At 43.4% G+C, this 23,201-nt stretch overlaps 2 protein-coding genes and 1 pseudogene across 8 annotated transcripts; 1 reads left to right on the top strand and 2 right to left on the bottom strand.

Moving 5' to 3' along the window:
• Positions 1 to 1,570: 1,570 nt before the first annotated feature.
• On the top strand, positions 1,571 to 16,262 carry LOC117854690 (E3 ubiquitin-protein ligase PRT6). 7 transcript variants are annotated; one of them, XR_011898349.1, is made up of 20 exons: positions 1,571 to 2,063; positions 2,712 to 3,800; positions 4,224 to 5,461; positions 5,539 to 5,679; positions 6,555 to 6,798; positions 6,867 to 7,631; positions 7,952 to 8,146; positions 8,303 to 8,949; positions 9,489 to 9,540; positions 9,615 to 10,266; positions 11,595 to 11,803; positions 11,898 to 12,433; positions 12,544 to 12,648; positions 12,742 to 12,808; positions 12,921 to 12,998; positions 13,547 to 13,615; positions 13,719 to 13,828; positions 14,597 to 14,683; positions 14,805 to 14,854; positions 15,176 to 16,262. XR_011898349.1 is itself a non-coding variant. In XM_034736915.2 (18 exons), exons 1-17 carry the CDS (start codon positions 1,989 to 1,991, stop codon positions 13,797 to 13,799), a joined length of 6,243 nt encoding a protein of 2,080 aa, XP_034592806.1. In that variant the 5' UTR covers positions 1,571 to 1,988; the 3' UTR covers positions 13,800 to 13,828; positions 15,176 to 16,262. The 7 variants fall into 7 exon arrangements, 2 of the variants coding, with proteins under 2 accessions (XP_034592806.1, XP_034592805.1); XR_011898347.1 differs by having other exon boundaries at positions 14,597 to 15,016; XR_011898348.1 differs by having other exon boundaries at positions 14,597 to 14,854.
• Positions 15,185 to 20,683, bottom strand: LOC140222948 (putative disease resistance protein RGA3; annotated as a pseudogene).
• A 130-nt stretch (positions 20,684 to 20,813) lies between these two features.
• LOC117854692 (metallothionein-like protein 2A) lies at positions 20,814 to 22,357 on the bottom strand. Its single transcript, XM_034736916.2, has 3 exons — positions 22,197 to 22,357; positions 21,779 to 21,862; positions 20,814 to 21,260 (listed from the first exon to the last, which is right to left on the bottom strand). Exons 1-3 carry the CDS (start codon positions 22,259 to 22,261, stop codon positions 21,152 to 21,154), a joined length of 258 nt encoding a protein of 85 aa, XP_034592807.1. The 5' UTR covers positions 22,262 to 22,357; the 3' UTR covers positions 20,814 to 21,151.
• Positions 22,358 to 23,201: the final 844 nt, after the last annotated feature.

Consider the following 23,201-nt stretch of genomic DNA (forward strand, 5'->3'; position numbering starts at 1 on the left):
TATTTACAGAAAGGTTAATATCATCGACCGTGACCTGAATGAAGCCTTAAGGAGAAGGTTCTCCATGCCGGGACGAGTCATCGCCCTCCGTGGCACGCAGTGCGATCTCTCTGGTTGCTGCTAGTCATGAAACAGGCGATGTTTCAGAGATCTCAGGATTTTCAGACACGACGTCGTGTTTCTTCCTTTTTCATGTCAGTCAGAGTCGGGCACTCAGGCCTACACGAGTCACCGACCATTTTTTCATCAGCTGCTAGGCTATTTTTCTTCACCGAGGAACAGACCACATGTCCGGCCAACGAAGGTTCATCGCGTCCTTTGATTGGTGACGGTAGAGCTCTCGCGCCTCTCCCGTTGACGTCTGGTGATTCTGTCTGCCACACATCTTATCTGACATTCTACAATCGTTCAAAGATCTCACGCATCCATGAGTAAGGTTTGGGGATGATGTTGCATCCGGAAATTTGACGACCGCGAGTGGTATGGTAATAAATACACGGACTGAGCTTGATCAACGTAGCTTACTCCACATGTATACGTACACTATATACACTATATCTAGATGCATAATAATATCTATAAAACTAGAAAAGTCAAAATGACCTATAATTTGGAACAACCATCAAACTTAAGTGTCAAAATTAAGGTTCTCGATTCATCGTCTAGCATAAAATTTGCTTAAACCCCGACCTGTTCTTTTTTTTACTGTTGCAACTTGTTCCACGGTGGATAAAATCGTTGGCGCAACTATATAATGATAGATCCGATTTGAACTTGATTCGGAAACGCAACTAGGTTGGCTAAACATTGAAAACTGCACTATAAATGTTGGCAAAGTAATTTGTGTTGCCACGTCAACCTCGCGTGAGATGGTCTGGAATGTGCTTTTTAGGCTGACGCTCTACTCAACTTCTTAATGAGGTTTATTTCTTGTCGGGGACATTTGTCGTGATGCCTTCTCTTCCATCTTAAGAGGAGTTTGGGTTGAAAGACCTTGTGCCAGCTTTCGGTCGGCGTTGACAGTGCTTGCGGATGTTGTTTCCTTGCTGGAGGCATCATCGTTGTTACCCTTTCCCTAAGTTAGTTACCTGTTTTGTGTGAGTTGGCTGTCAACTGCAAGTGTAGTGGCTGCAGTTTCTTCCTTGTGGTGGTTTATGGTTGTCGTGTGGGTGTGGGCTAATGGTTGATTCTGATGACTTGTAATTGTTGTTCTTTTATTTCATATTCTCTAAATTAATCTGTGGGCTTCGTCTAAAAAAATAAAATTCAGCCGCGTCTAAAAAACTTTTTGCCAAATTTCCTGTCGTATCTCTTTTTTCCCTAAAATTCTTCCGACGGGCCGGGCCGGGCGCGCCATTTTTGGCTAAAGTTACCGCAGTGCCCCTTTTCCCCCAGTCGCAGGCTCGCGGCGCAGTGAGCCACACGCCCGCACATCACGATCGCTGCTAGCGGGCCCCGCTTTCAGTGACCGCACACCGAACGAACCCGCGCGTGGGACCCACCGCCCAGCGGTCGAACCACCCCTCCCTCTCTCTCTCTCAGCTTGCCGCGACGATAAGCACGGCAATCCAATCCACCACGAAGCCGCCATCCGCCATTAGCCCTGCACCACCCCGTCACGCAATAGGCAGGAGAGAGGTGGAAGAAAGAAAGAAAAAAAAACAGAAAGGAAAAACACCAGCTTACACGAATCGTCTCGAGCCTCTCGGGTGAAGTTATAAATAACCCCCATCGGGGCTAGGGTTGAGGATTTTCTTTCTTCGCTTCTCGCGAATCGCCGGACGAGCAGGGCAGCAGGCCGAATCGGTTCGAGGTCTCCGCGGGAGGCTTCGCGGCGCGGGATCTGCCGCGCAGGAGTTGACGGTGTGATTCGGGAGGTGGGGTTTTGGCGGGCGGCGCCGGGTTCCCGGTTGGCCGATTCGGGCGAGAGGCTGGGGCGCGGGGGCGGGCGATCGGGCCACTGGAGCTGCACCCACTGGTTGCGGGCCATGGCCGGGATCGACGCCGGGGAGGGGGCGGCCGCCGCGCCGCCGGAGATGTCGCCGGAGCAGCGCATCGAGCAGGTGCGTCGCGTGTCCGCCTGGGGCCCCCTTCCTTCCCTCCCTCCCTCCCTCGTGTGTGATCCTCACCCCATCATCGACCCCGTGCGGCGGTGGCTGCTTGCCGGGTGCCGTCGCCCCTCTGGTTCCTGGTCTCGTGATTGGTTGGAATCGGTTCGGCGGGTGATTTGAGATTTTACCGGTCGATGGGCGCCGTGGGACTCGTTGCTGTCCGTTGGCGGTGGTGGTGGTGCTTGCGATTTGCGATTCCCTTCGATGGTGCGATGATTGGTGTGTTTGCTGTGAGCCTGTGACAGGAACTGACTGGTGTAGGGAGTTTGGGGGTAGGTCCTGTTTTTTAGGGTGACGCATATTGGGAGAATTTGAGAACAGGCCTTTTAAAAATGTGTCAATTTTTCATACTCCGCGTAACTTCACTCTAGTTCTATTTCCTTATTAGTACCTTTGAAGAATTTGTCTATTTTTTAGTTGATCCCTAAGATAGGGATGGGAGATTCCTTCAGAACTGGGTGTGTTTCTCGACTGTGTTGAAGATAATCAGTTGTCTTGTTGCAGTTGCAGTGATATGAGTTTCACTTCATGATAAATTTAAATGATCCAGCAGGGTCTTTTGTAATTTGCTAATTATTTGGCATTGCCCTCACCCTGCAGAAGCTCATTCTCTATGGAGTACCCGAAGAGCAACTGCAAGAACACCAAGAAGGCTTACTCATGTACATAGAGAAGCACAAAGAGCAGATACCTGATATAGTGAGGCTGATCTTGTCAGTAGGTACTGATATTCTGGAGGCCCGAAAGCCCTCAAAGAAGGAATCAAGTAGCAGCAGCAGTGGCGATGCGTACAGTGAGAGTTTGTCTTGGTTGCAGTGGTTGATGTTCAACCATGAGCCAGAAGCGATGCTTCAAGACCTGGATCGTTCCTCTGCAGGAGATCGTGCTGTTTGTGGGTCAGTCTGGGGACAGAGTGATCTTGCGTATCGCTGCCGGACCTGTGAAAATGACCCCACGTGTGCAATTTGTGTCCCATGCTTCCAGAATGGCAATCACAAGGATCATGATTACTCCATCATGTATACAGGGGGTGGATGTTGTGACTGTGGAGATGCTACCGCCTGGAAGCGTGAAGGGTTCTGCTCAAAGCATAAAGGGGCCGAGCAGATTAAGCCTCTTCCAGAGGAGCTTGCACATTCTGTAGGACCTGTGCTGGATGTGCTTTTGCAGTTCTGGAAGGAGTGGATATGCCTGGTGGAACCACCCCCTGCAAAGGGTGATGGTAGTAGCTCATGCAAGAGGGTTGCTGAAGAGTTGACAATGTCAATTACTAACATGATGCTTCAGTTCTGCACTTGCAGTGAAAGCCTTCTTAGTTTTCTGTCCCTAAGGATCCGTGAGTGCCAAGATCTGTTGGATGCATTAATAAGGTCAGAAAGGTTGCTTGACAAGAAGGTTGCTAAAAAATTGCATGAGTTGCTATTGAAACTTATCAGCGATCCTGCTTTTAAGTATGAGTTTGCCAAGGTTTTTATACGCTACTACCCTGTCACATTTGGTGAAGTTATCAAAGGGTGCAATGATTCGCTACTGGAGGAGTATCCACTGATGCCAACTTTCTCTGTGCAAATATTCACAGTACCTACACTAACTACAAGGCTTGTGCATGAGGTTAATTTGTTGGGTGTTCTTCTTGGATGCTTGACAGATCTGTTTCTTTCTTGCATTGGTGAGGATGGTCGTTTACAGGTATGCTCATGTCTTCTTTTTATGATTTGAAGAGTTTGATGTTTATGCTGAACTATTTTCTGGTATAATGGATGTAAATGTTAGGCTGACCATAAGACCTTACGCCAGGAGTCTATCAATGTTGTTATAACGATATGTCATCTGGATGCCTAGTATCTTAAATTGCACAGAAAAAAAAGACTAGTAGAATTGCCACTTTGATATCTGGGAATGGATGAATGATAAACATTTCTGGACAATACCCTTGTTGGTTTCTGTTAATTTTTTTTTGAGAAGTGGCATTGAAGTGCGAAAATATTTATAGATAATACTGATTGACTGGTAGTCTTATGCCATTGTATATATCAACTCAGTGCATACACATACAATGCCACTTTACTTTCATATGGTTACGGGAGACCCTTTTCACCTTGTTATTTGCAGACAAACAAATGGGGAAACTTATTTGACGCTTCTGTTCGATTATTGGATGATACACGCTATGTCTTGAGTCATGAGGAAGTTTCTAAGTATGTTGCTTATGAGAGGCCTGATCTAACAAGGTCATGGATTAAGCTCTTATCACTTGTGCAAGGTATGGATCCTCAGAAGAGAGTGACAAGTATTCATGCTGAAGATGAAAATGAACATCTATCTGCACCTTTCGTGCTGGGGCACTATTTTGGAATTGTCCAGAACCTTCTGATAAAGGGTGCATTTTCTCCTCCTGATCAACATGAATCAACTGATGTTACTGTTTGCTCCTCTGCGATAAACGGCATGGAGAGTGCTGAAAATCAACGGCATGCAAAAGTTGGAAGGGTCTCCCAGGAGAGCTCAGTATCCAATTTAAGCATCCGAGACAGTTCTTTGAGTTGTGGTTTGCCGTCACCTGCTGCCTGGTTAATTCTTCAATGCCTGAAAGCTATTGAAAGTTGGTTGGAACCTGACATAGCTCTGAGGAGCAAGCTGTCATCCCTTGATCCTAGCAGCAGCGATTCTCGTAATTTTATGGCTTCGCCTGAAGATCGGACTTCTGATAAGGGAACCAGTTCAAATACAAATATAGGCGTGATGGGTGTCAAGATAAATGAAGGATCACAACCAGATGGTACTGCAGATTATCGTGATGTATCTAGTTCTCCTGTTCATGGTAATTGCGACAGGATGCAGATTGACCAAGAAGAGATACCTTCAGCTAGTAACAGGACAGGCAAAGGGAAGATGCATGACAGCAGCAACACTACAGATATAGAGTTGCACCCTGAGAATGCCATTACTTATACTCTGACTGACGGTAGCCTTTTGCACGCTCATCCTGATTCAAGAATCGAGGAACTAGGAATACTCAACACAAGAGGTTGGCCTCATGTTATCTTTGACGTCAGTTCACAAGAAACTTCTTTCCATATCCCTTTGCACCGTATGCTTTCATTGCTGTTGCGGAAGGCGATGAAGAAATGTTTTGGAGAGGATGCCAGGCCAGATGAACATTCAGTTGTGCAATCCTGTGAGTTCTTTTCTCAGGTACTTAGAGGTTGTGAGCCTTATGGGTTTGCTTCGATTGTGATGGAGCATCCACTGAGAGTCAGAGTATTTTGTGCACAAGTGCGTGCTGGAATGTGGCGTAAGAATGGTGATGCAGCTATACTGAGTGCTGAGTGGTACCGCTCTGTGCAATGGTAATTTCATACTGATCTCATGTTGATTCACTGTTCAAATAATGGTGCTAAGGTTATCTTGTTACCCCTATTTCCAGGCTTGAACAAGGTCTGGAGTCAGATCTGTTTCTTCTTCAATGCTGTGCTGCACTATCTTCTCCAGAGTTCTTTGTACGAACAATTCAAGAGCGATTTGGTTTGTCCAGTTATACATCTTTGGATCTTGCGGAACAGAATGAGTAAGCCCTAATATATGCTTGTCAACTTCTGTTTCTTTCTAGTATTGCTTCTTCAATTTCTTGCACTACCTTACCTATATATGTAGCTTTGTGGGTTTGGCGCAGTCACTTTTTTGTTTCCACCGGTATCTACCAATAAAAGTTACAATGGTGACAAAAGTTAAAATGATTCTTCCCACCTTCCAGCATTACTTCTCTGACTACGTATTGCTCATCTTTTGGTTCCCATCAGTAGATTTTATCTGTCATCACAAATAAGGAAAAAAAATAGCCATTTTCATTTCTTTGTGCCTTTGCTTGGCAAGAAAGTAAGGTGCCATTCACTCCGTTCTGTTATAAATAAGTCCCAGTTTCTGTGAAAGCCCAATATTATAGGTCCATTTATAGCAGCTACTCCCTTCTTGTATGAAGTCATAGAATCTGTGCCATCAGACTTTCTAAAGTTCAATTGCCAATTTGTTTAAAACCACACTATATCAAAACGCTTTCACAAAATTATAACGTTATTAGTATCAATTGACGAAGTTAGGGAAGTAGCAGTCAAAGTCATGTGTCCGATACCGCAAGAACCAAGAAGTAAAAAAGTGTGATTCATAAAAAGAAAGGAGAGAGCATTTAGTTCTATCCAAATTTATCAAAGACAACAAAGTTTTAAGTATTTGGTCAAAACTAGCTTTGTTCAATTTGAGCTCCATAATCCATGAGATCCAGTCATGGCCTAGGGAAATATTGTTTGCATGCTTGCCTTTTGCCTTCTCTATCGTCCCTTCACTGTTTTCACAGTTATTCAGACTAATTTCTTACTGAAAATTTTCTCACAAAATTTAAGAATTATTTTATGCCACATGTAGGTTCTGACAGTATGTTGCTTTCAGGTATGAGTCAGTTCTAATGCAGGAAATGCTAACTTTTCTTATACAATTGGTTAAAGAACGCCGTTTTTGTGGGCTTTCCACAGCAGACAACTTGAAGAGGGAATTGATTTATAAGTTAGCTATTGGAGATGCCACTCATAGCCAGATTGTGAAGTCTCTTCCTCGCGATCTTTCATCAAGTGACCAACTTCAAAATGTTCTGGATTCACTGGCAGTTTATTCTAATCCATGCGGCATGAAGCAGGTATTAGTCCTTCGGTTTATGTAACACATTCCCTTAAAATGCAAGATTAATGTAAAACTTTATCGCAGGGTAAGTATGTACTTCGCAAATCGTGCTGGAACGAATTGGACTTGTATCACCCCCGCTGGAATTCTAGGGAATTGCAAATTGCGGAGGAGAGATATTACCGTTTCTGCAAAACTTCTGCTCTTAATGCTCAGCTACCTCGGTGGACTCACGTTTTTAGCCCACTGAGAAGTATTTCTAACGTTGCAACCTCAAAGGCTGTCCTTCAGATTGTTCGTGCTGTTCTCTTTTATGCTGTTTACAGTGAAGCATCATCAGCATCACGCGCCCCTGATAATGTTCTCGTGACGGGTTTACATCTGCTTTGGTTGGCACTTGATATTTGTGAATCAGAAAGACAAGTACATGCCGACCAGTATGGCATGGATGTGGTGCAGCATGATGATGAATCATGGGTTGTTCTGTCATCGTACACAGAAGAGGCTTTTCCCATATTGACTTACTCTACTGAAGTAGTTTCCCCGGAGTCTGACAATGTAAAGAAAGAAAGCATGTTAACCCTACTTGTGTTGCTAATGCACAAATACAAAGAAGAGAATGATGCCACCTTTTCTGGATCCAAGTACTGTAATATTCCATCCCTAATTGAGAGCTTATTGAAGAAATTTGCCAAGTTAAGTAAGAAGTGCATGTTTACATTAAGACAAATGGCGCCACATGTAGTCCCATCTACACCAGACAGTTCCAGTATCAAAGAAAGCCTAGGAACTTCATCAGATCCCATGGAAAAGAAAGCAAAAGCACGTCAACACCAAGCTGCAATTATGGTAAGATGTTTAATTACAAAATTCATATATATTTAGTTACACATTAGACATGTCTCAGATAACCAATTACCAGCCTTATTTGAATGCGAGTTGTCTTTGTTGAATGAGCTTACCAAAAATAGACAACTTTATCAATTTTCTTTGTATATGTACTAGTTCTGCAGTTTCCTTGGTTTGGTGTTAATTTTGTTTTTACGGCTTGTAATGTCTACACTTATTTTGCACATGCTTAGGTTGTGAAGTTAGTGGTTTTGACCTTTTTCTAAGTTACATTAAGGCATTAAGCACAATTTTCTTCTATTGGACCCTATTTATTTTAGGCGAAGATGAGGGCAGAGCAGTCCAAATTTGCTGAAAGTATGAAGTCATCAGAAAACGAGGGGCATGATGTTCCAATGTTAGAGACAGATGTGTCCAGTTCAACTGGTGCGGTCTCTGAGGAGTCACTACCAGTTTGCTCCTTGTGCCGGGACTCGGACTCCAAAAGCCCTCTATGCTATTTGATTCTTCTTCAGGTAATCATTGTTGACTTGACATTATCTGGTGATACCTGATAGGTCTTAAAGTAGCAACTGTCCTTTCTGCATCATTTTGGCGTGTAATGTTTTCTGACTAGTGTTTGAATAGCATGTTGATGTGACTTAAGCTTTCTTATGTGTCCTACAATTCAGAAATCTCGGCTTGCAACTTTTGTTGAGATGGGTCATCCATCCTGGGATAATCCAACTCAAGCAAACAAGACGTCTGGATCAGTCAAGAAGGAAGATTCAACTGATTCCTTGGTCTCTGGTTCTTCAACTTCCGAGGAACTTGTCGATGACACGACAGTAGAGCCATCTTTTGATTTAGACAGCATGGAAGTTGATGCCTTTCTTGATTTTTCAAATGAGCAGCATCCACTAATTCGATATATATCGTCTTTCCCAAGTGGACATTGCAATGGCAATGCAGATGACACTGTCTCGCTTGAGGCAATTGAGGCTGATATTTACAACTCTATTTTAAATGATGTATTTGGATCCAGTAATGCACACATTCAGAATGCTGAGCAAACGTCGCCATCATCTGCTTCAAGTATCACAGTTGATTCCAAGAAAACCAGAAGCCCCAAGCGTTCTGTGCTGGGAACATATGTTAGTTGTCTATCAGCAAAACACCGCCATTCTTCACTCTATGATGTAGCTTCCAAATCTTCTGCCTCTGTTAGTACAAGAAACAAGTTTGGTCCGCTTCATTGTGATGGCATCCACATTTCTTCTTGTGGACATGCTGTACATCAGGAATGCCATGATCGGTATTTGTTCTCCTTGAAACAAAGGTATGCTGGGTTTTCTCCTTCAAATCCCTTTTGTTCAACTGTAACTATAGGCAGGAAATAAATATTTTACACTTGTGCCCTTTGGGTAGGTGTTGTGTTTGAATGGTGATCCATCAGTTATATGAGTACAGATGCACACGATGGTTGACTTATAACCTTTGGATGATGCATTTAATTTATGGGCAATTAATTATTTGGCCATCAAATAAGTTCCAGTCTATGATTTGCCATCGAGCAAGTCAGGTTTCGCGCCAGCATCTGTATTCTAAATTTCTTCACTGCATGCCATTGCCGGATGGCTTGGTGTGATTTTTCTTTTAATTTTAAAATCATGATGGTATGGAAATTGGACTTGTTTGATGGCAAATCATGAACTAGAATCTTCTCCTATGGTAGATTTTGGATTTATTCTTCAATGATCTTTCAGTACTCTATACAACTTGCTGTTTAGGAGCCTACTTGAATTAATATATAACACTGGCTGCACACCTCCTGTTGATTGATGCTTGCAGAAATTTGTAACTTATTTTCCCTTACAGATATGTCCGGAGACTTGGTTTTGAAGGTGGTCATATTGTCGATCCTGATCTGGTATGTATATTGTGTTTGAAACTTGTCTTTTTTTTGTTTTTGTTGATCCTGTGCTTACACATTGCTATGTGCAGGGAGAGTTGCTTTGTCCAGTATGTCGCAGATTTGCGAATTCCATTCTTCCAGCATCAACTGATTTCTCTAGTAAAACATTGAAGGGGAAACCATTTGTTGAAACCTTGACCCGTGAAGTTGTTATTACAACTACGTCACATCTAAATACAAGTCACTTACAGTTTCCTCGAGCACTATCACTTCTTGAAAGTGCTGGAAAAACTGTTGGACAAAGCAAGTTTCTAAAAGCTTTATCAGGGAAGCTTAATGATACTACAGAGTCATCCCTAGAACCTTCTCTTCGAAGATTAGCCATGCTTTACTATCATCGTGGTCCCAGCGGTTTTTCAGCATCTGAAAGGAAAAGGCTCAATCCATCCTTGTTTCTCTGGGATACACTAAGGTACTCTGTGGTATCTACAGAAATTGCTTCTCGTGGTAGGATGTTAAACCAGTCTGCTGAGTCAAAGTCCTGCTTGGAATCTTTGCGTGGTGAACTGAATTCATCAAGTGGATTCATATTGTCCCTATTATTCCGTGTTGCTCACTCTGCACGAAATTTGAATCGTCTTGAGGTTCTTTTAAGGTTTGAAGGTATCCAACTATTAGCGGGGTCTATTTGCTCTTGCATTTCTGGTTATAAAGACGTTCTTAATGCTACTAAGCGAAAAGGTATATAGTGCACCCTTTCCCATTACTTTTTTTAATGTATTTACCTGCATGTTAGATGGTACTCTTTTCCTTTGTTTTGAAGTGTCCTATTAATCCCAGTTCTATCACAAATCATGACTTTTCTATTTCATTCAGTTTGGAATTTACAATATTTACAATTAATACAATATATTCAAATTCATGGATTCTTATATGTTAGTGATTTGATGATTGATATGTTGGTTCTTAATTGTTAGTGTTTGTAGAACGGGTTGATTCTTTTTTTTTTTGGCAGTGCTACTATTATCTTGTTGTTTTCTCTGTTGTGCTGACTATGTTGTGCTGATTAATTGTTATTGTTTCTGTCTTAGATCAGATGTACAATTTTTTGTGGAGTGTCACTATTGCCTTTGCTTTATTATTGTCCTGATTTATATGCTATGAACCATTTTAAGTTTTTATCTTATTTATGATCCTATTTTGCTTTCCTCTTGAAAGCCCTAAGTGTTGTATATCCTGCATCTTTGTATTGGTGATTGTTAGTTTTATAATTTGTATCTAACTGAATTTTGAGTTGATAGTACTTGCATAGTGAAGAATTCTTGTCTAGATATACTTGCATTGATTTTGAAGTAATAAATAAACCTTCCAACTTGATGTATTAGTAACAAAGTGCCTGAGTAAAGAAATTGATTTTTTCTTTGCAAAGACCTAAGCATTCATTATCCAGTGCTCGTTAAAGAAACTAAATCAAAAGGGCGCGGACCAGTTGTTGTAGGTTCTGTGCCTTTCAACAAAGTGCCTGAGTAAAGAAATTGATTTTTTCTTTGCAAAGACCTAAGCATTCATTATCCAGTGCTCGTTAAAGAAACTAAATCAAAAGGGCGCGGACCAGTTGTTGTAGGTTCTGTGCCTTTCAAGAAGGCTCCATTACATGTCAAAGTAGAAGTTGACCTAAACGAAAGTCAATTTTCTTGTAGAACTGATTTGGTCATCATAATATGCTAACATTAGATGTCTGATGTACAAGAAAAATATCAAGAGGTAGTATTTGGTTCTAATGATCATAGCCCGGCAACTTGCGAATTGCATTTCTAAAATTTGTGTTGCTGGCCTGGATGGAACTTGAATTATTCTATCTCTTGTGCACATCATGTCTCCAAATCACTTACTCCCTCCGTTCCAAATTGTAGGTCGTTTTGGCATTTCTAGATTCATAGCTTTTAATATGTTTTAATATGTATCTAGATGCATAGCAAAAACTATGAACCTAGAAATGCCAATTTGGAATGGAGGGAGTATGGAATATATATTTAGGTATCAATTCTCACCTTTTTCATCTTCAACAGGCTCTTTGCCACCTATGGTTGATCCAGGTGAGGAGGGTCCCCTCTTCCCTGACGTCCAATTTTGGAAACAGTGTGCTGATCCAGTCCTTGCTCAAGATCCATTTTCTTCTTTGATGTCAACACTTTTCTGTCTACCTGTTCAGTTTGTATCATCTGCTGAATTCTTCATCCCTTTTGTCCATCTGTTTTATGTTGTTTGTGCCATTCAGGTATGCTGTTTGGTGTTGCTTTCTCTTGAGATTTGCAGTTTATATGTTAGTTTTATTTGATTTAAAGCATGTTATTACATGAATTTTCCTGTAGGCCCTGATAACATGCTACGGATCGGAAACTTTTGACCGATCTAGCTTCAGTGACTGCCTTCTTAATGATGTTTGCAAGACAATGTCAGGATATGATATTGCCAGAGAGTATTTTGTATCCAAATATATCGACCCGTATTGTCATCCAAAAGATATGGTCCGTAGATTGACGTATCCTTATCTTCGGAGATGTGCATTGCTTTGGGAGCTGCTAAGATCGTCTGCCACATCACCCTTATATGACAATTCCAATATTTGGGAAGGATCACATCTTTACCTGAGCAATAGCACACAAGATGGAAGTTCTTCACTGGCAATGGAGCTAAATGGAATAAGCGAATTGGAAAAGCTGTTCCAGATTCAGTCACTGGACCTGATTCTCCGAGATGAATCTGTACATGTGCTGGCCTTAAAATGGTCTCAACATTTCTGTGAAGATTACAGTTCTCGCAAATATAGAGGCTCTCTCTTTTCTACCCCTGCAGTTCCATTTAGGCTGATGCAACTACCACCTGTCTACCAAGTTCTCCTTGAAAGGTTTGGTCTGAATCTTCTAAGCTGAGATGATGTTTTGCATGGGCTGTGCCTTGATGGGCTAAGCTTTTCCCACATTTCTGGAGCTAATGGCTTGTCATTTTTTGGATCAGATATATCAAGATGCAATGCCCCGATTGTGGCTCAGTGCCTGATGAACCGGCATTGTGTTTGCTTTGTGGCAAACTATGTTCACCTAGCTGGAAACCATGCTGCAGGTGATAGCACTTTGCTTTTTACAGTTCCAAGTAGCCTTGTTTTGGTTCTACTGTAATTAATGCTAAATCCTAATTATTGTTTATTCTTTGTAGGACTGGTAAATGCCTGAATCATGCATCACAATGTGGTGCCGGTGTTGGCATATTTCTTTTAGTGAGGGTATGTATTAGCTTATTATTTGCCATCACACCAAATTATTATGGCCAGTGTACTTTCCTTTGTTCTTTCTGAGACCAAGCTCCTTTCCTATTTTGACGGATGTGCTGTGCAGAAAACAACGATCCTGTTGCAGCGATCTGCTCGTCTTGCCTTTTGGCCATCTCCTTACCTTGACACGTTTGGGGAGGAGGTATTGAATAATTTCGTATGCTTTGTTGTTGTTTATGGACTTAAGCCTGTTTGTTACGATCCCCACTAAATTTTCCTCCCAGGTCTCAAATGGGAGCTTTTTTCTTTTTGATGTTATCCTCGTGCTTCTCCATGAAGCATCTCTTACAATAGCAATACAAAGTGATTTATGATGGCTTGATGCCGTGCCTAATCATCTGAGACCTTTTATAGATCAATGCTGTGCCTAATCATCTGAATCTTTTGATACATCAGACATACTGCTGTAGGTCTGATGGCGTATTGATCCTCTTCACTTTCTGTTTTCTGTGGATAAACATTGATTATTTAAGGTTAATATGGGTGGTAGTTTATGCCTAGCTTGCAAGGCAAATGCACTGTTAAGTGGGGGTAGTTGAGATTTGTCCTTGCATAGTTGCATTCATACTGCAAGGTCATTAGACAAATGCCTACATACAAAATTTTGCAATGAGGTAAAGGGGGATTTTTTTTTACATGTCTAGATGTGAGCTTATTCCCCTTCCCTTCTGGCTTTCTGTTTGAATGCAGGATCATGAAATGCAGAGAGGAAAGCCTTTGTATCTAAGTCAAGAAAGATACACAGCCTTGACCTATCTGGTAATAGGCTGACACCCTTTCCTCTTTGCTTTCTCGACTTAATGCTATTAGGAATTTGCACCATTTTTTATAAATGGGATGCATGCCCTTTTTTATGTGATAGGTGGCATCTCATAGCCTTGATCGAACTTCTGAAGTCCTTCGGCAAACGACTATCAGCTTTTATGGATCTGGATCTGATTAAATGCAATTTCCATGGAACAATGTTGAAAGGTTTGGATTATGTTTATGTTTGGCATGTTGGATTTAGAGAATGGAAGGATTGGCAGCTTTGTTTTCCCAAATGCTTGTTCATTGGTCATAATGGTTGGTTTAGGTGACAAACGGAATTTGATTAGTTAGCAAGGGCATATTTGTACTATGGTATGTGGTCACTATTTACTTCTCTTAGTAGGCGTGCACAAATCTAAACATTGAATATAGAAAGAAGACGGAGTAATCTTAACATGTGTATTAGACCCACCAGAGCAATTATGCTGCTGGCAGGTCACCCAGCCACAAACAAGTTTTGTCATGTACAGTTCTATGAAAGAGCTTGCCAATGGAATGAGAGGGGGCCAATAAGAGAGTGGATTAGATAACAATTAAGTGGTGACATAGGGCATTGCTTACCCTTGGCCTTAGAGAAGCTTTGCAATTGTCTTGAACTGCAACAGCAGTACTCCCTCCGTCCCAAAAAAAAAAGTCATTATAGGAAGTTTAAGACATACTAATAAGGAGGTAAAATGACCTTGTTTACCCCTATTTATTAGCCATATTTAGCACAAATGGACAGCATTATGCATATGCACATACCAAATAGGGTAGAATGACTTGTTTTTTGGGACAAATCTTGAACCCTAGAATGACTTTTTTTTTGGGAAGAGGGAGTACATGATAATCTCTGTCGAATCATCACCGCTCACACCTTTAGCAGGACAAATTTTACATTGCAGTGTGATACTAGGGTTATTGTTAATTTATCATTTGCTGCCTTGTCAGGGTCTTGTGGATGTGCATATTTTTGGGAACTCTAGTGCAACTTGGTGTTCATATTTTCCAGCGGTAACAAGTGTTACCTCTCCCAAGGTTTACATCTACAAGCTTCTTTTGCTAATGGGCGTTTAAGTGCAAAATGCTGTGACATGCCTGTGCCATTGTTTTCGCTTCTGATTACTTGTCGATCTTCCGGATGGCGTGGATCCTGCAGGCTTTGCCACCGGTCGTGCTTGGGGGCCCTGCCGTCCTCTCTTGCTGAATGTACGGTTGTTTTCATGCTTCTTTTCATTGTTCATGGCCGGTGCTTCCCAAAGTGGATGATAGGTAGGCCTAGTGGCGACCTGGAATATTTGACGATCGACTGCTTGATCTGTCTGTACAGTGTATTACATTGGATCGGTGTAGTTAGTATGAAAAAGGCAGGCAAGTGCCATTTGGTCATCATGTGCTTTTGTGTACCATGTTGCTTTGTCATTTGTCTGCTGAATCTTTCGAGTTCTTGTTTCTTTTTTCATGCAAGTTCTTGTGTTGAAGCGAGGTCAGAGTGCTCTGCATAGGCACTAACACATTGTTTCGTTGCAGCACTAACACTCAGCTTGGGAGCGTCCCTTGTTGCAACCTACGTACGGTGTGCTTTGCTTCGAAGGTTGGGTAGAAAAGCAATGAGAAGTCGCATGAAAGAAATGAGTATTCAAGTCCGCATATCGCATAAAAGGTGTAACGGTAATTAAAAAAAACTCGACGAGTCCAAGGCTTCAAGCCTTGGAAACACAGTGGCTGTACCAGGTGTATACAAAAGTCATCTGCGGGAGTACTCATCAACCAACTTCGTTCAGCTTGAAGATAGAGGCTGAACATCCGGCGATGGACCATGTTGCTTGGTTCTTCTTCGAGGAGGCACCTCCTGAATTGCTCTGCTTTGGCGCAGCCAACCATCTCCAGACGTTTCAGCTTGCCTAGATTCTCTGCCTGGTCCAGGGCTGGACAGTCCTGCACGAACAAATCCTCAAGCTTGGAAAGATTGGCGATCCTCGTAAGGCTTCGGTTGTGCTTCACCTTGAGCCACACAACAGCGGGAAGGTCCACAAATCTCATGTAGGCTATGCGCACCTTCGACAAGTTTGCAGCCCTGTGCAGATCTTGAGGGAGTGCCCTCAATTTTGGACAATGCAGTAGCGACAGACGCTTGAGGAGAGGCATCAGTATCACCTGGTTGGGGGAGTCTCCGATTGTGTTCTGATTGCACATGCCTACTGTGCTCAGTGAGCAGGCCTCCACAATTTTATGAACATTACATTCAGCTCAAATTCCTCAAACAAGACATTGAAAAGCGAGGGCAGGAGATTCAGCACGCTCAAACAATACAAAAACGCCTTAAGCGATCATATAAGCACACTGCAAAAAAGACAGAAGGCGCCACTGAAGAGGTGATTTACAGCTATCAATCAACAAAATTTCCGATTCGACTACAATTTTTTTGTATCGAACACGCAAGAGATTTGACTTGGTCAAAGTTGTGTTTTGAAGACTGGGTACTGCTTATTTGGAACTGGAGTGAGCATTATACGTGTTTTCTTTATGAATAATGTACTATAAGAACAAAACAAAAGTTGTTCCAAACTAACCAAATAAAAGTTCGCAGTAGAAAACTATTGCTACAGTTATATCAGTTCCTTTTTGCGCAGCATCCATCTTTGGCGACAATGGATGGTAATGTGTTCAAATTTTATTCCGTTCGGGTGCAAGTCTACTGTTGAATGGCTTGGCTTCAAAACTTTGCCGCCCAGTTGTGCCTTGCGGACTTGCAGTTGCGGTGGTTGCCCACTACTTCAGCTTCCAACGGTCCAAGGTGTTTTGCACCAGCCACCAGGTACTGTGCCATTCTGAAGAGCATATCAAATTGTCGAGGATTTTGGCCCATAGCCAGACATCATACCACAGTCCAAGGTGCACACTGCAATCCACCGTCGGCGGACCTGCTGATCACATGAACAATGTCTGGTGTTGATGGACGGCTAGTAACCATGATACCGGAACAATTTACAAGGACGAATGACGTTTCAGAGTATCAGTAAAGAACATTGCCAATCACAAAAGGAGAATATAAGCTGAGAAATTGCTGAAACAGTAGCAAAGCCTAAATGTTGATAACAACATATCAGTATATCACATTAGAAATGAAGCCATACACTTTACTAAGCTAGTTTGCTCACCTTTCTAATGATAGAGAGATTCATCTGGAAATATATCTCGGCCATCCGCACCAACTGTTGCAACATGTACTCAGATGTCTTGTTCTTCTTTCAGGAGACAATTCCTGAACTGCTGTCCGTTCAGGCAGTCAACCATGTACAAGCACTTCAGTGAAGATTGGAGATTCTCCTCAAAGATTTATTGTTCTTGACCGTGAGCCACAAAACTTCAGGAAGGTTTACAACTTGTTGAAGCTTGTGAGCACCTTCAATGTGAATCCTTTTTAAATTAACAGCTCTATGCAAATCTTCAGGGAGAGCTCTTAGTTTAGGACAATCAAGGAGCAACAGGCGCTTAAGGCAAGGCATCAGAACGAGCTGTTGAGATTTGGTCTCCATGTTATTACACAAGCTTCTTGTTTTGAGGGACCAACTTTCCAAATTGCGCATGCGAATGATGTGAAGCAATTCGAGCTTTGGGAAAACAGCTGCTGCTTTAGTCACACCTCTCCCCAGGAATTCTGCACCCATAGTCACTACTGCACCTGCACCTCTAATCTGAAGAACTAGTAGTTCTGGCATCTGGCCTACTGGTGGTAGTTGTAAACATGATATGCACTCATTGAGCTGCATGTGAGACAAATTTGGAAGCTTATACTCTGGCTCTGAACATAGCCATTCTGGGAACCTTACACCAGGGAACCCAACAAAGAAAATGTATAATAGGCTTGGTGATGGAATAAGCATCTCATAGACTTGCTGAATTTTCTCAATCTCACTGGCTTGGTAATGAGTTTTATCATGAATATTCATGCCCACTGTGCAGCACAACCCCAGTTCTCTGGCTTGGTATTGCCTTTTCAAGCTTCTCAACCCAGAGGCGTTGGATATTGGTGAGACATTTTAATTCATCCAATCTGAACCCAGTCTCACTTTCAAAGACACCTCTGAGGTAGTAGAGCTGCTGGAACTGGCAATTCCTTTTGGAACATGATCAATAGCAGTCTTTTCAAGTTTAAGAAAACTTATCTGTGATAGTCTCATTAAACAAACTGTCAGACTATCCAACTTATGGCAACCACGCAATGAGAGAGATTCAAGGCTGGTAAGCCTTCCAATCGAATCTGGAAGTTTGCTGATCTCTGTATAACTTAGATCTAGCAACCTCAACAACACCAGGTTTCCCACTGACTCTGGAATGATTAGGATGCCCGATCCACTTAGAACTAAGACACGGATGTGCTCAAGCTTTCGGAAAATATTCGTGTTAACTGACTTGAAGTTCTTGTTATTGAAAATTAGGAGGCTCCTCATGCATTTATACTCTCCTATAGCAGGTATTTCTTCTACAGAACTGCTGATACTTAAGCACCGCAGATTAGGCGGAACTTCATTATTTTCTGCATTCATGAATAAGGAATGATACCTTGTCAAATACTGCCCAAGTGACCTCAATAGATCGTGCATTGTTGAAATACCTTTGTCCACGAATTCTGGTTTTGGTTGCAGAAGATTCCTCGTAATTAGCTCATAATAGTATTCTTCAGCAATTGCATGAATCGAGCACTTGTGATCTTTCCTCACAAAACCTTCAGCAACCCACCAGTAAGCAACAGCATTACGCTCGATTGCAAAATTTGGAGGCAACAAAGCACACTCTTAAGTTGAGGGGTTAAGTTGCTATAACTCATATATAGGGGGCCTCCTAGTTCTTTGGGAAGTCCGTGGATAGACCAGTTGCTATCTCGGATGCTCTCCCATTCTGCCCTTGTTCTTTTAGTAGATAGAACACCCGCAACAACCGCGATGGCTAGAGGAAGACCATCACATTTTCTTACTATTTGACACCCAACATCACTAAATTCATTTAGTTGCACATATATGGTCGGAAAGACTTCTTCATTAGAAGTTCCAGGCCATCATAATCATTCATTTTGTTTACTTGGTGAGTATATGTTGCGTGCATTCCTGCCAAAACATCCAGGTTTCTTGTGGTGACAAGGATATTTGCATTCGAGCATCTCTTGAAAGGCGATCGGAGAAGATCAATCCAGACATCAGATTTCCACGCATCATCTAAAACAAGAAATACACTCTTTCCTCTGATAGTGTCCATCAGATGGAAAAGAAGTTCGGTCTTGGTCTCAAGCTGACCACATGTTGCTCCAGCCATTCGTATTGCCTGCCTTGGCAAACCAATCTCTGTGTAGCTCTGAGAAACGCACAACCATATATGAACTTGGAATTTCTCCCTTATCCTCTGCTCATTATATATCTTCTGAGCTAATGTTGTCTTACCAATGCCTCCCATCCCTTGAATACCAAAAACAGTTGATTTGTCTTCATGAAAATTACTAAGAATCATTTTGACCATGTCATCAGTCGCCTGTCTGATATCTCTTCCAAAAACCTCTAGTTCATCTATGGGTGATGTCTGACTTCTATCCACAACAGGTACTTGATACTGTTGACTACTGGTCCTCTCCAAGCTGATGAACATGTTTCTGTTCTTTTGAATTTCATCTAGCTTTCTGTTTATATCCTTGATTCTTTTAGCAACCCTGTGATCAAATGAAAGTTTCGCGATAAAGGACAAAAGGGACTGGTTGCAACATTCCATTCTAGGTGGCAGCAATAGCTTCTGTGAGTGAACCATGAAGTGATCTATGACATCATCCACATCAAACATAACGTCAGTCATGTTCTTCCACCATGACTCTGCCCCCCTATCTTGCTTCAGCATCCTCACCAACAGCGCCAAAATGTTCCAGATTTTTCTTGAGCCTCTTGATATCCCTTTTCACACTCAATGTCATTGCAACTTCATCCTGGATAATCTGACTAAGCTTTGCCAGGAATTTTGAAGTGAGAGCATCCAAAAATGCACCCATACTGCTCAAACAGCTAGACCTATGGATTGTCACCGGATCTCACTTGCCCTCAAGCTTCAGATTGTATATGATATATCTCAGTTAACCGCAGCTCATTCGAGATTGGAAAGGGTAGGAGATGTTGAAATAGAGGGAGTGCAGTTTGATGGAATTGGAGAGGCCAATGCACAAGTGAGCTGTTATAAGTTCCCATCACTGTAAAGACCCGACCTAATCATAGACACCTAATGTCTTGGGCATTCCCATTTGCTTCCAATCTTTTCAACACAGGTAAGAACATATATCTCAAAAAACAAAGGACTATTGTTGCAGACTTGCTGACGGGAGGGAAAGAGTCGCCACCAGAAAATATTTGTTTGACGGCAGACATTCGTGCATTTCCTCGAACAGTCCATATGCGTTCAATCGTTGGTCTCCAACTCTCCGTAGACTAAGTTTCTTGTTTATAAAAAAAAATCGAGAGAGAAGAATTTGCGATAGCTGCTCCATCGTTTTCGCCAATCTACGTACAGAGAGAGAGCGATCAAAACAGGCCGTCTACTAACATCACCAGAAACAAATCAGCCCGAAACTTCCATTAGATTTGTAGGCTTTTTCGCAGATACACAGAGAGACCTGCATGAGAAGCGCGCGCTGCGGTTGTCCACTGCATTGATTGGTTGGCGACGCCGACTACCGGCCGCGGCGATAGCCACAGCTCGTCGGCCGGCAGCGCCGCCCACCGCCGGAGAAGAAGCCTGCCATCCAGGGGCTCCACATGTTTATCGGGCCCAGGCGCACAGCCCAGCCCAGCGACACGTTAGTACAACACAGGCCGGGCCCTCTCTCTCTCTCTGTTCGTGTCACGCCGCCCGGACCGCCCCCGGGTCCAGCAAACTATGATGAACAGCCCAACCTTGGTGGCCCTCAAATCAAACCAAAACCAGGAGTCCAGGACCGTACAAACACATGCTGATCGAATAGGCGATAGGCCGAAGGTCTGCGATTGAGATGATGAATCGATTTTTCTTTTTCACCAATGTGGCAATTTATTAACTATCCGCTTCCTCTCCCTTGCAAGAAGACATTTTCGCCGTTGCAAGAAAAGCTCCCAGTGAAAGGGGGGCAAAAAAAAATCAAGTCACACGACATCGAGAGTACACAAAGATGGTAGATGCATATAGATGGATGGTTACACGAGACACTGAAGACAGTAAGCAGGCAGCACATACAACACGGAGCAGAGCATTGCCTGCTTGCTACACACACTGACACTGCTACAGATGAGCCCCACAAGCGACCTGCCTGCGAGGAAGGACACGGCGACGACGGCGACTCGCATCTCAGTACCATTATTCTTCTCCATCAGTACGATTACTAGCAGCATGCGCAACACTGTTATTAAGCATGCCACACACACACTTAGGACACAACACTGCTATACTAGGGTGTCCTTCCGATCGCCTCCACCGGCCAGGGGCCGCGCCATGAGCTCATCACTTGCCGCAGGTGCAGGGGTTGCAGGTGCAGTTGGGGCCGCACTGGCACCCGCCGTTCTCGGCTCCGGCGGACGCCGCGCCGCCCTCGAACCCGCCGTCGGCGTGCCTGCGCAGAGAAAGCCAAGATATGACAGAGTCAGTGGCCTGGCTCATACATGCATACAGAGCATTTTTGGCATGTTCGCTACCAGCAGCTACATACGAGTGCATGACGTCCCAGACTTCTCAGTTCAGGACAAATTAAAGTTCTTTTTTTTTTCTTTCTGTTTTTGGGCCAGCAGTTTGTTTGTTTCATGATTGCCAAAAACTGCTTTCGTCGTAGCTTACTGCTCCCTGCTCGTTGCTGATGGCGACTGAAATTTGTACTACCACTATGCGGACAAATACCACAGCTACGCATGCTAACAGAAGTTGGTACTGCTCCCTACACGATCGATCGATCTACCCCCACAACACAAGGCAAAAGACAGTAAAAATAGTACAGCTAGTAATTCTGCACCACAGAAACTGACTGCTATTATTAGCAAAGGTGTGGATGGTGGATCATTCAGATCAACACAACACCGGAATGATCTATGAGCATGATGTAGATCAGTAGATGGGAAAAGGGATGGATGAACATACCCCTTGTTGGAAGGCGCAACGCCCGTGATGACGGTCTGGGTGGTGGTGGTGCCCTGCTCAGCCATGTCCGGGAACATCTTGCACCTGCAGATCATGCAAGCGGCAGATCAGCATCATCAGAAATTTCCCTTGTTGAAGGAGCACAACTACAGCATGCACATCGTTTCAGAGAAACGAAGTTCATCAGACAGGAATTCACATGCGCAGCAACATGAGAAAACCTCTCTGTTTTTTTTCTAAAATAAAAAAGGGGAGCTTGATCTCCCAGCTCTACATATCCTATACTCAAAGATCCATCCACAAAGGTCCAGCAAGAACACAAGAACAACCGAATACATGCATTCATATGGGTATTGACACATGATAGACACGCATCAGACTATCAGAGATCTGAGGAGCGTGGCGTCGTGGGGCTTACCCTCCGCAGCCGCTGCCGCACTTGCAGCCGGACCCGCACCCGCAGTTGCCTCCGCAGCACGACATCCTCGCGAGATCGATTCAGAGACGAACACAAGCAGAGAGCGGCGTTCTTGGCAATGAGTCACTGAACAACAACGAGATGCAGTATGCCTTCCCCCTGCCCCGACGGGGAGGCCGCATTTAAAGGCCCGGCGGGCGGCCATCTGGCCGTCCACGCGGCGCGGGCCGTCCTGACCCGCCCGTGACGTGGGGCCGCCGCCTCGGCCTGCGGGTCCGGTTGTCGATTGAGTGCACGGCTCTCGGTGGCGGATGGCCGGCCGTCCGTGGGACGCCGACAAAGGCGGTTCGGAGCACACGTACGGTATGATCCAGAATTTCGGTGTGGCCTCTAGCGTTGCATTTTTACTGGCAGAGTAGAAAGAATAGATTCGTCTTCTCCCTGCAGTTAACACAGCTTAGCCATTCGTGAAAGTTACCAGTAGATAAATAAATAAATGCGAAATTGACTTGTTGATGACCCATTGATCTCATTGTTTGTGACTGGTGAATGCCATGTGTTTCTTAGCATGATGGTGATTTCTCAAGAGATGTTTATTTCTCGGTGGTTATGGCAACAAAAACCATTCTTGTGCCAGAAATCTTTCCCTCCTCTAATAAAAATTCGGCAAAACTCTTGCCGTCCGTTCAAGAGAAGAAGAGAACGGTGCGAATTGTTGCTTTCAAAACGACGATGTTGGTGGTGCGGCCGATCGAAGCACCAGGTGCTTTCACGAAAGAGAAGAATCGGAATACCGACTGGTGATGTTTTGGGCTGGTCCTATCCACCTCGGGGAGGAGGAGTCGGCATTGGCAAAATGGACCCGAAAAACCGGCAGCACGATAAGGCCAGTGTGCATGGATGGATAACGTACGCATGCTCATGTGCAGCAGCATCTATGAAAAAGGCTCCTTACCTTTTGCTATTTCTTGTGAGCTTACCATTACACACCCGAGAAATAGCGTG

The sequence above is a fragment of the Setaria viridis genome, chromosome 5, assembly GCF_005286985.2.
Source record: "Setaria viridis chromosome 5, Setaria_viridis_v4.0, whole genome shotgun sequence".
Classification (NCBI taxonomy): Eukaryota; Viridiplantae; Streptophyta; class Magnoliopsida; order Poales; family Poaceae; genus Setaria; species Setaria viridis.